At 34.3% G+C, this 13,357-nt stretch overlaps 1 protein-coding gene across 3 annotated transcripts in view; it reads right to left on the bottom strand.

Annotated features, from left to right (window-relative positions):
• The window catches only part of CSMD3 (CUB and Sushi multiple domains 3), a 748,293-nt gene that overhangs the window by 622,520 nt on the left and 112,416 nt on the right, over positions 1-13,357 (bottom strand). For all 3 annotated transcript variants that reach the window (XM_050890742.1, XM_050890743.1, XM_050890744.1), the window contains exon 3: positions 757-869. In XM_050890742.1, the coding sequence (XP_050746699.1) occupies positions 757-869 (113 nt within the window). The remainder of the gene's footprint in view (positions 1-756; positions 870-13,357) is intronic.

Genomic DNA, 13,357 nt, shown 5'->3' with positions numbered 1-13,357 from the left:
AAAAAAGAAAAAAACTCACCAAACAACAAAAGAAAAGAAAAAGAAAAAACAACAGTTTCTGTTTATATCCTATAAACACGTTAGAGATCATAGTCCCAGTGCCAAGAAATTGATTTAAAAAAATGGGTGGATGATATATTCCAACTCTTCAAACAAGACTAAAGTGAGTTTGATCATAAACAAGATCCTTCCTGGAACATACGTACAATACAATGAACTTCTGGACTTCAGTAATACATGTGCTTGCTAATTTACTTCAGTGTCTGTGTGAAAACTGTAGACAATTGTGAAAACTGTAATAGGGAAGTAGCTTTATGTCAGTTCAGAGAACTGAGTCAGCGTTTCTCCTATGCAAAAGTATGAGAAGGAATCTGTCCATAAAACTTGCAGATATAAATTAAACTATCTAGTGAAATTCAAGAGTAACTAGTAATGTCTTGGCATTAATTTAAATAAGCATACATTAGAAGGACTAGAAAGATTATTATTATGTTTTTCAGAATTTAAAGAATTTGGTATTATTAAAGTAAAGATCATGAAACACTTGTGTCTGGATGGGACTATAGATGGTAGAGTTTTAAATACTTTGGTTCCAGATGTGAGTCTATGCATCTGAATGACTGCATGAAAAGCAAACATTGTAATTTGGATAAGGTTATAAATGTGTATTTGTATACATTTTTGTGGGACATTTATTCTTATTATGTATGGAGATCAGAGAAAAGAATCCAGAATCTTTTGTTAAGAATGTCTTACCTTCATAGTAAACTTTAAACCCATGAGCACTAACTGCAAAGTCACTTGTCAAGCGCAGTGAAAATACAGATTTTGTACTTGTCACAGGTGGAGGAAGATGAAATCCTGTTAACCTGAGAAACAAAAAAGCACAACTCATGGTTAATTGTCTGAAAAATAAAACTGCATGTGACAGGTTGCTGTTCCAAACAATATTTTATCATGGAAAGGGCACCTGACTTAAAAGTATATAGTTTATATTACTTGAGAAAAAGATTTTTATATGATAGTTTAAGAAATCAATATAAAATTTTAGCGGCTTTCATGGGCACTGAACCAGGTAAGGTACATCAGTGTCAGAAAACTGTACTTAGTAGAGATGATAGTAAGATACAGAAACTGGACTTTAAAAATGGTCCAGATTATCAGTAGATGAAAAAAAAACCCACAAACCACCAGCCAATTTACACTATTTAGGGTTATAGTCAAACATCTGTTATATTATATATTTTACACAGACTTCTGTTGAAATTTGTAGTGGATGGATTTTCTGCAGTAATATGATGAAAGAAAGGGGACCATGATTCACTTTAATGAAAGAATTTAAGATTATTTAAACTATGTACTTTAGCCTCAGAGAAGATATTTCTGCTTTCAACTCAAACAGGAAATCCAAAGAGCATCATTGTGAAATCACATACATATCATATGCATCCATAAAGAAAGCTCTCTTGCAAGGAATTATAGGGTTGCTAGGGGTTTTGTTTGTTTGGTTGGTTGGTTTTGTTTTGTTTTGTTTTATTAAAACCACTATGTTTGAGACACAGATGAAAGGACAGTTTTTGTGTATTCATAACACTGCTTATATGCTCTACTTAGACTCAGCTCTACGCATTCTTTTCATTTGATGTACATATGATAACACTTACTTTGTCTATTCTAGGAGAATAACCTCATCAGGGTTCATACCAGACCAACAAAACCCATAGTATTTACCTGCCAAAAATACGTAAACAAGTTGAATAATTTAGCTGTATATACTTACCTGTGAAATCTAGACATACCTTTGGAGCTCGGTTAGCCATGTGTGGCAAATTGTGTAGCAGATTAGGATGATTTATTTTATTAATGATTAACATTAAATTGTTTTCATGTGTTTGTAGCTGAGCCATATTTTTACTTATTACTTTGAATTTAGAATTATAGAAAAATATAGGTCAGAAGGGACCTGTGGAGGTCAGATAGTCCAACCTCCTGCCCAAAGTAGGCTTGACATGAGAGTTAGTCCAGGTTGCTCAAGATTTACCTTTTCTCTTTCCATTCTTAGAATAAATCCACCATTTCTTTTTTTTCATACATACATTCATGATCATGTTTTGATTTACTGTTATACGTGAAATATAAAATTTAGTGTACACACGCACAAACAACCTCCAAAACTCTTCACTGCTTTTTTAAACACCCACTGTAAAAAAGCTATGTGTTAAATAAGATTCACAGAGACATTTGATTTTGCAATACATCTTTATAGGATTCCAGAACACCCAATTCATAGATTGGTCTTGTGGACACTTAAATAAAAGATGTAAACTCTGATATTTTTTATTGGAAGAAAAGGTATATATTTTTAATTTTGCTTGATATAAGTACTGCCAACACCAATGGTGTTTAATGTTGCTTTAATACATTTTCTGTTGCTTGTGCTGAAATTGACTCAGTCTTGTTCTGAAATGAACTGATACGTTATGTCCTGCCAGTAGCAGTATTTCTAGTCTCACCAGAAGGAAGGACAGAGAGTGATGAGAAGCCCAGAATTTGAAAAGTCAGGAAATTATTTCCTGAAAAATTATTGTAGTTGCAATATTAGCATTTATTTTAATGTTTTATTTATTTATAATGTCAAGATACCTTTAGATGAGTTCTATATAGTATACCAGTAATTTACCATGAGACTCATTTGCTGTGGGGTTCATATAAAGTTTTATATTGTTCTCTGATGACTACTTACTTGGTGTTATTAACAGATACTCTAAATTAATGGGTGTCATATTGTTGGTTTTTCTTAAGCAATCTTTGGCAAAAAAATCCCACAGTAGCCAGTCTCTTTTTTCCCAGGGAATATTCATTCATTACCCTATGCCCTTACTGAAACCATTGTTAAAGACATTGCAATAGGCAATGCATGTTGTTGGTTACAATCATGACAGGTATGAAAGCCAAATGATAAGATAATAATACTTACAGCATAATGACCAGAAAATTGAAAAACATGAATAAAAGTATCAATGACACTTAAAGAGGTGTATATACAGATCTATATATATGCAGCAAGTCATCAGTGTGTGTATCCAGAAACCTATTCTTTGTTTTGTCATTGGCATCTTCACGAATTATGTCATTAAAACAAGACTAGATTAAAGAATTTATATTAATGTGCAAAGATGGAGAATTATTTACAGAATATTTAGGAAATGATTTTTTTATTTAATTATGAGAATATATTTTTGTTCTAACAATAAAACAAATTAATAAAATGCTTACCTCTCGCAAATGGGTATATGCATAATTCTTTGACAAGTCAGTATTAGTGCAATTTTCCCATTACCTTATTCATAAACCAACAAATACATTAATTCATTGGTAAGCATCACCACTTGAAAGTAAACTGACCTAACATAAAATGAAGCCAATAATTTGAATAAAACTTTAACTTGCAGCACACAGCAGGTCTAGCTGGTATCATCTATTTAACTACTCAATGATTTGAGGGAATTGTGGGTATAAACATATCTAGCAGAAAAGAAATACACATTTATCCCAAATTATTTAATTTTATGAGTGGTGCATAAGCTGGCACAGCTTAGATTCGTAGGGAATTTTTAAAATGAACACATATGTTACCAGCGTGGCAAGCATTACAGCTCCTCATGCAAAACAGACCATTATTAGAGCCGTTTGATACCATTTAGCTTTCAAAGCTGTGCCTTTTATCACCATCATTATGCTGAATTTACTCAGAAAAGTTGAACTTGTTTCTTTAATTTGTTTGCTACACTTAAATTTATATGAAAAAATGTAGAGGTTTTATTTGTGGTTTAGTGGATGTAAAATTAATTAAAATTTTTAGTAAGTAAAAATACAACAACATGCAAATATCACTTGGTAAAATACTACAAATTTTCAAAAGGGAATGTAATGTAATTTGCTCAGACGATTGAAGTAACCTAATACTTGAGTATTATTCATTGGGTACTCCAGTATATTGACCTCAGATCTTAAGTCTCATTTGTATGTGAAACTCTACAAAACATCATAAATGTTACCTAGAATAGATTTCTTTGCCATTTAAAATGAAACATAGCAAGTACATAATAACTGCAGGAGAGAGATCTCAGGTAAGCAGCAAAATACTTGTAAGATAATGTATGTGCATAGATCCACTTGTCACTTATTCAGATCAGTCACAACTAAATGGCTAACTTAAAGAGAGTACCCTGGTAAAAGCAAAATGTTAGGTGGGACACTTATGCAAAACAAGCAGTCGTCTCCTTAAGCTGGTATCATCTGCATATTAAACACATTTAAAATTCAAATTTTCTGTAGTAGCTGAGGTTTTTTTTATCTACAGTAATTTTCTCTCTTACATTCCATTTGCATATTTCATTCCATTTGCATCAACATTTTTCAAATTTAAAATACCTAACGGAATGATTCAAGTGTCTCTCTACTGCTGTTTTAGACACTGTGAGATATTTGAGACGTCAGCATGGAGCTGGTAGATATGACATTGGACCAACATGAGACTCATGTTCTTCTGGAGAGCTGGAGGCCAGGCAGAATCCCTTAGGGATTCTAGATGTGCCTACATGTTATGTTAGGCACTTCAATCACCTCTTTATAGTTTACCATTGTGGCAGAAGAAATTTATAATAGGACAGGTGGGCTTTTCTTTTTTTTTTTTTTTTTGGTGGGATTTTCATTCACCCAGTCCTTATCCTCTTTCCCTTTTTGGTTTTGGAATTGGCTTGTTTAATGTTCCCTGAAATACATAAAGAGATCTCATAAGCAACTGATGCTGGCTCCTGTGGCAAGAAACCATGGGAACTAAAAGACAATGTCTACAGAAGACTGAGAAGGAAATACACTTCTTTCTGTCTCAGCTTTTAAAAAAATGAAATTTTGAATTGTAAAGTTCTACCAGAATATTTGATTGAGATACTGCAGTTCAGCTACAGAGTGTTATCCAACATACAAAAGTGATACAAATTTGTAAATTAATACACTGCATATTAACACATGTGTTTGCTTTGTTCTTGCTTGTCTCTTAGCAAGCTTGTCAGGTACCTTACGCCCACAGGAAATGGACACGTTATATGTCCACCTAGTAGACTTTGAAGTTGTGAATGTGAAGTATGAAATTAGCTGGGTGGATACCCAAAGACTACAGATAATTCTGGAAGTGTAGGAAAAGTTTGAGAGATATTTTTATTCATTCAGCTCTTCTATGTTAGAAAGATTAGATGTTCTTCCCGAAAAACATCTTATCTATAGAAATTCTGAAACTCCGGTAGTAAGTATGGTGAAATTAAAGATGATATATCATGTGGAGACATAACATATATTTAGAATTTAGATATTATTTGCATTCAAAATTATGATGCTTTGTAAAGTAATTTCAGTAACATGAATCTGGTAATGTTTTTGTAATCACCTCACTGTGTAAGAATGAATAGAAAACAGAAACACTTGGTAACTGGGAGCCAGAGAAAAGGGCATATGAGATATGATTAAAGATATGTGTATAAATAACCCCAGGTAGACCCAAGACTGTGGAGAAGAAAATCTCCATCATCACCATCATACTCTTTGGCAAAGAATTCATCCTGCTGGTTGTTTACCAAACTACCCCCTGGTGCCGTCTTCACCCTCCTGAGGAAAACCAAAGCTGTTGAGGATCCAGAAGAGTGCAAACACCATCAGAGAAAAGAGGTAAGAAGTTTCTGTACAATTTTAAGTGTATTATCAATGAGATTTTTCTGTAATAATTAGTTACTTGTCATATGAGTGTTAGTAATATTTTAAGTAGATTAGTAATAAAAACTGTTACATTCACTGCTATATTTTTATTTGTTAAGACTTCTTGGCAAAATAAGACAGATTTTTTTCCGATGTACAAATAAAGTGACTAAAGGTGTCTGTTTCTGGCTGAGAGACTAGTTTTGAAGGAATCTGTGTCATATGTGGGGAAGTTCTCTGACTCCATCCTTGTACGTTATTTCAGTAATGGAAAGGGTCAAATGGAGTCTGCAACAAAACATTGACTTATGTCCGCAGGAATTTCTAAATATTCTGTCATCATTAATTAAAATATAGTAAATTGATTCTAAGAAATATTGATTATGTTTGAACCTATATGAAAATCTGTAGTAACATTTTTTGGTTTTATAAGTGACTGAAAATTACGTAATTATTTTCTTTCAAACATGCCATTTACAGTGTGTGTCACTGTGTCTCTTCTTCCTATGAGTTACTATATTTTGGCACATGCTGTAGATTCACAAAAAAAATGTGCATGCAACAGTAAACAGTTGAATGTCTGTTTTCCTTTTTTTAAAGTGGATTTTAAAAGACTATTACTCCAACAGTAATTATAATCTCTTTCACTCTATTTTTTTAATCTTCTATATCATCATTTAAAAATGACAAGTCATCTAAGATTTATAGTTTCCACACTTTTAAGGGTTCTCTCTGGAAATTTCTGAAGTTTTATCAATAATTTGTTTTCTGCTTTTACTGTGATCCTTGGGATAAACCCTTAATTATATATCAAGCGAACTTTTAGTTGCATGCTGGACTTTAAACTCACAAGCCCTTAAGGAAAGACAAGCTCCCAACTGCAGGATCAAATTAGAGCAATCTTTTCATACTTGCAAAGTTAAAATGATGGAAAGCAGTCTTGATTAGTCGTACAAAAGTGCTCATAGATAAATTGTTTACTTGAGATTGTGGTGTGATAAATAAGATGACAGCATTTCCTCATTGCCTGTATATCTTAGATAATTGCTGTTTGGCAAAGCATTGATTACCCTGTTAAATACGTAATTTTTAAAATATGTATTTTAAAGGCTTTTTTTTTTTCCCCGCCAGGTTCACTGAATTCTAGCTTTTCTACGGTCTGTTACTGATTTCCAAAGAAAATACAGTTCATCTGGAATATTTCAGTTTGGATTGCATAATGTACAAGGAAAGTCACCAAAAGATCTTTTAAATGAATAGTAGTCTTTCACTTGATCTCAATAAACTTTTGATTAGCTCACAGGAATTTTACAACAGGAAGAGTTCCAGGCTAATCTGAAAGGTGTAAGAAATGTTTGTCCCTAATTTATATAAAAAAATGCAGAAATGTAAACCATATCAACATGTCAACCTATTATCACTTTGACTGTAAAATTAGAAAAAGTGTCAGTCCATCCATTCTCACTTTTAGTTTGATCTCCAAAGAACTGATTATTCTTAACATCAAATGGAGAATATGGATTCTGAAAAAGAATAGGTCTAATAAGCAAAATGCCAAGTATAAAATAAAAGTAGGTTAAAATGAACCTTTTTATACCTTCACTGGGAGTCTTCCCCACAGATAAAGTCAAACTTTCTGAAGACAGTAGAAGTGTTATTCCATATTTAGCTGTTTTCAGGAAATTGAAATATCTGATATATTCAAAGCACAGATAAAATATTTCTAATCATAGCTTTTGCTTTTATAATATTAATGTAACTTTTCTTCTTCTTCCTCCATGGAATTTTGGTCTCAGTGATACATATGCAACTCGATAATCTTCAGAGAATATTATTCTTAAAATCCGTAGTACATAAACAAATGAAGCTGTATAACCAGTGGATTTCTCCCATTAAACTAAATACTATCCTCCTACCAATTGTGTTATTTGCTGCTATATCCAGTAACTTATTATACATTATTTATGCAGACACTACCATTTCATACTTACCAAATAAATACAACCTAAACTTAGTAAGGTACTGCTGGGGTTTGGTCTTGCTGGACTACACACTGATGAATTCATTATCAGCTGGTGGAGTCCTGTCTGTGTGTTTGTGTATTCATATACACTTCTAGTCATTTTCTAAGTAGCAGATGATTAGATTTAACATCTGACTAGGCTGATGTTATACTGATTCAATTTCAAATTTAGTGAGATCTGGTCTTTTGCCTGCCAAATTCTTGTTTAACATTTTCCCACCAGCTCTGATTATTTGGGGGGGGGGGGGGGGAAGTCATAGATGCCCTTGGCAGAAGGGATTGCTTATTTGCATTTTCTAAGATAAAAGCATGCTCTTCTCACACAATTTGCTACTGCATTTGTTGTGATCAACATCTTGTTAACTGAAATAAAAGGTTTCTTCAGCATTTTTTCGAGGCACAGTTTTATTTTTGTCTTTTAATGCTCATTAAATATTTGTTTCTGAGGACCCTATCCCCTTACCTGAACATGTCATGGCATTTTCTTATTTTGAATACTGAGATATTGAAGAGAAGATATGATTACTTAAGAAAGTATGAATTTTAAATGTTCAGCGTATCCAATTTGGCATCCCAGATTCTGACTGCCACATTAAAATGATATATTTCCCTATTGGCATATTTCTGGTTGTCCTCTTTAATGACAATGCAAAATCTAGCATCTGTTTCCCTTTCAGTCTGTTTTGTGGTCTTTTTTTCTTGTGTCTTTTCCATAGTAATTCATCAGCCTTGTAAGCATCTCTGATCTCTGAACAGCAAACTAAGCATCTACCAGTAGAAAGTTCCAAAAGCACTGAAAACTAGTTAGGTAGCAGTAGCAGTCAGTCATAAAAGACAGTCAACAGAAAAGCTAGGAAAGGCAAGGTAATATGCTTTAAAAATTAAACTATGCATTTCACTACCAAGATCTTTGATGAAATCTGTGACATTAAATACATTATTTAAATATCAGTGGTTCTTTTATGTTTATGAAGGAGTTAAGAAATTAAATTACTCTAAAAAATAAAATTACCTATAACTGTTATCTACATGTATCTTTGCTTTTGAATAAGACCATACATCTTTAAAGTAGCCCAGAACATATTAACCCAATGCTTCTCCTCCTTCCCTGCAACTGAATAGTCCGTTTTCCACACACAAAGTCATACGGGTCATTCAGTCTGAAGTATATCTCATGCTATTGGATTTCTAGATTAAATTCCACAGCCTGATGCCTGAGATTCAGCTCTAATCGTTTCAGCATCTTTTACTCTTTCAGTGTCCACTGTAAACTAGGATGAATGTCACAAGAGAAAAAAATTTTTTTTTCACTCTTGTTTTGACTTTCCCATGCAGTTTACCAAAATTACGTTAATCTTCCCAAATAAATAAATAGAAAACTTGTCCTACTGAAAATATGAAAAATACACAGGAAAGCAACTGTAAAAATTTTGCCTGGATATCCCAAAATATTCATTCTGCAACACAAGATAACAGGATAAATCAGGTTGGAAGGGACCTCAGGAGATCTCTATTCCAGCCTCTTGCTCAAAGCAGGGTCAGGTCTGAGGTCAGACCAGGTTGCTCAGGGCTTTGTACAGGTAAGTCTGGAAAATCTACAAGGATGGAGATGGCCCAGCCTCTCTGGGCAGTCAGATCCGATCCTTAATTGTCCATGAGACATACTATGTCAGATTCAAATTATTTGATGTAATAATAACCTCTTTCACCTGATCTAAGTAACATACCTGAGTGATCACAAATACTACAGGAGAGAGGACCTTGCAATTCTAACATGCTTATTCTCACAATACACACCGAAGTCAGAAAGTGCTGTTCTCCTAGTGAAGGAACAGGTCCAAAGAACAGGAGACCAGAATTCAGACTTGTTTTAAAAGCGCTAATCTCTGTAGAGAGACAGTTCTTTCTCACAGTCCTTAATTTAAATAAAATCATAAAAGCATAGAATGGTGTGGGTTGGAAGGGACCTTAAAAGGTCATCTAGTGCAACTCCCCTGCAATGGGCAGGGACATCTTCAACTAGATCAGGTTGCTCAGAGCTCCATCCAACCTGACCTTGAATGTTTTCAGGGATGGGTCATCTACCACCTCTCTGGGCAACCTGTTCCAGTGTTCCACCACCCTCACTGTAAAAAATTTCTTCCTTATATCTAGTCTGAATCTACCCTCTTTTAGTTTAAAACCATTACCCCCTGTCCTATCGCAACAGGCCCTATTAAAAAGTCTGTCCTCATCTTTCTTTTAAGCACCTTAAAGTATTGAAAGGCCGCAATAAGGCCTCCTCAGAGCCTCTAGTTGAGGGGAGGGGGAACAAAACAAAGCTCAGAGGACAATACTAAGAAAATGTAGAGGTTGCCAAAGTTGAGAACCACAATGTCTAACATGTCAACGTACAAAATTATATGATGGTGAAAGATAAATTTCACTGTAGAACTCCTAGAACAAATGAATGAACTTTATTCTTTACCATCACTCCAGTAAAAATAAACTGATTCCCACATAAAACAGCTATAAACCTTTGTTAGTACTTATTACTATTTACTTCTTGTACAGGTCTTACAAGTGTATTTCTACATTCACACAAGGGTACCCTACTTTCCTTAGTTTCCAATATACATTTGGGGGGGGGGTGGGGTTCTGAGGTGGTTTTTTTAGTTTTTATTTCTTGTTTAGATAGAAGAATGATAAAAATGAAGTTTCACACTAAAAAAAAAAAGAGAATATTTTAAAATGAGTACACCAGAACATTTCTGAGAGTAAAAAAACTACTATTTGCATTCTACATATGAATTTAAATTTCTGAAGATCTGAGAGTCTTATATCTAATCTGATGGATCACATCAACAATATTTCCATGATTATATATTTCTGACTGCTCTATTAACTGTCAGAGCAAAATTAGTTTTCCTTTAACTCTTCAGTGCTGTGGCCTTTTCTCAGATCCATATTCTATGCACCCACCTATGCATCCTTTGAGCAGAACAGACCGTGTCCAAACAGCAAGTTCCAAGAACGCCAAAGGCTAAAAAGTCAAGGAGTAATAGTAGCTAATCCAAGAGAGGATCAAATATACTCCAAAAGAATTCTGATGAGTTGGATCGCACAATGACTCATGATGGCAATCAAGTCACTACTAACACTTATTAATGAATTTTGGAGGGAAAAATAATGACTTACACTTTGCATTTCTGTCTTTTTGCAGATATGTTCTAACTATTTTTCCAGCATTATATTAAAAAGTCCAGAATAATTAAAATTGTAATAGATTCCTTTTTAATCCTTCCTACTTCAAACTTTTTCCATTGACCCAGTATATATGTTCCTATAGTACTCAATTAATCAGGCATCACGCTCTCTTAGCTAGTGTTCTGCTATACTTTATTAGAAAAATAACTATTTTAATTTAAAGAAAAGCTATTAATTCTTTCATAATAATAAAAAGAATTCTATGAAATTTAAAAGTGGCAAACTAAAACTGATAAGATGAAGTTCAATTACCTTGTTGAACTAGTTCTTTTATTAATCCAAGTGTTTAAAAGGATTCAGAAAGGGGTTGGACACATATCTAATAAGTAAATTCAGAGTTTAGCAGTATATCACTGAAAGAATTGCTGGAGTTTTAGGAGGGATATGAAAATCTCACGATTCAAGAAATCAATCAGTTTCTAGGCAGTGAGTTAAACTGAGGCTCTGTAATGTGTGTATTTCGTGTGTGCATTGGGTGCAGGTGTCAAGGTTTTGGTAGTGGGGGAGGCTCTGTGAGGAGAGGCCAGGGACAGCTGGTTCCAGCCAGCTTCACAACAGACCCACTGCAGAACACAGCTGAGCTCGTGGAGCCTCTGTGAAAACATATTTAAGAAGGGGCAAAATACTGCACAAGCAGTGAGGAAAAAAGTGTGAAAAACAGACCTGTGAACATCAAGGTCAGAGGAGGAGGTGCTCCAGGTAATGTAGCAGAAAGTCCCCTGCAGCCCATGGAGGACCATGCTAAAGCACATATCTACACTGTAGCCTGTGGAGGACCCCACACAAGATGGATATTCCCTGAAGTAATTGCAGCCCATGGAACAGACCCACATTGGAGCAGCCCATGGAGGACCCAGGCTGGAGCAGGGAAAAATGTGAGGAGAAAGGAGCAGCAGAGAGGAACTGTTACAGACCAACCACAACCCCCCATTCCCCATCTCCCCTGTGCTGCTCAGGGAGGGGGAAGGTAGAGGAGATAATAATGGAGTGAAGCTGAGCCTGGGAAGAAAAGGGTGGGGATGGGGGAAAGGTGTTTTAGTTTTTGTCTTTGTTTCTCTCCACCCAACTCTCTTTTTAATTGGCAATTAATTAAATTAATTTTCCCCAAGACGAGTCTGTTTTGCCTGTGACAGTAATTGGTAAGTGATCTCCCCATCTTTATCTTAACCCGGGAGTGTTTTCATCTTATTTTCTCTTGCTGTCCTGTTGTTGAGGGGGTGTGATGGAGTGGCTGGGTGGGCATCTGCCAGCCAGCCAAGGTCAACTTGCCACAACCTCTAATGTTTTTTCTTACACACCAGTTCAGAACAAATATTTTTGAAATCTCAAAAGTGTATTGGAAAGGGAAAACAGTTCCCTACTGAGTAATAGACAATTAAGTCTGAATTTAATTAGTGTTTAAGTTTTTGGGTGTGCATGTGTGCATGCACATGTACATGTTGAGAAGTTATTAAACATGTTGAATTGCAGCTGAGAATATTGCAAGCTTGATCTGCAGCGTCCTGGTAAAATGCAGCTGATGTTTGGTCTTCCAATTTTCCTTCCAGGGAAGCAGTTACTTACCCATTGAATTAGGAAGAAAGTAAGGAATGTATAAGGCTTCTTTAAAAGAATTCCAATTCAAATAAGAATAGGAGTAACTCCTACACTTTTTATATGTCTCTTCAATCAGTTTAAAATAAGTAAATAGAATTTGTCTTAATAGCCTATAAAACAAAGCAAACAAGATTGAGCAGAAGTGGCTGACTGGGTTCAAGTTTTACTCTCACTGAAAATGTTAATAAAAATATCTTATACTTTATTCAACAATTCATTAACAAATTGACATATGATTTATGAACTAATTTATTTTTGTCAAATGATAATTTTTCCCTGTCAAAATGCAAAACTGCTCATGCGATCTATTATTTTAAAATAATGATCATAGGTCAAGGCTGAACATTTTTAATTGAACAGCTGCTTTGAACTAAACAATAAATTACTCATCAGGTTCTGGCACGATCATTATATTCTTTACAAAGTATGTTTCTAAAAACTGCCACCATCCGTTATCAGTGTGAAAATTTTATTATACAACTCTCCGCTTCTTTTTAGCATCAGAAATGAAATACTTTATAAATAATTATCTTTCCTATAACAGTCAATTTATTTTAATACATTAAAAAAATAGCAAGAAGAACTTCAAACAGAAAGTAAGAAGAACCAGATATCCCACTACCATACAAATAGTCTTTAAAAATCTCTAGGGTGAGGATTTGCCTGCTTTGTGGATAGAAAAACTGATCAGAACAAAACATATCGCAACAATTACTTTTAGAGCACTTGAAAACATTCTAG

The sequence above is a fragment of the Gymnogyps californianus genome, chromosome 2 (genome assembly GCF_018139145.2).
Source record: "Gymnogyps californianus isolate 813 chromosome 2, ASM1813914v2, whole genome shotgun sequence".
Taxonomy (NCBI): domain Eukaryota; kingdom Metazoa; phylum Chordata; class Aves; order Accipitriformes; family Cathartidae; genus Gymnogyps; species Gymnogyps californianus.
This window is presented reverse-complemented; position numbering and strand designations above follow the sequence as displayed.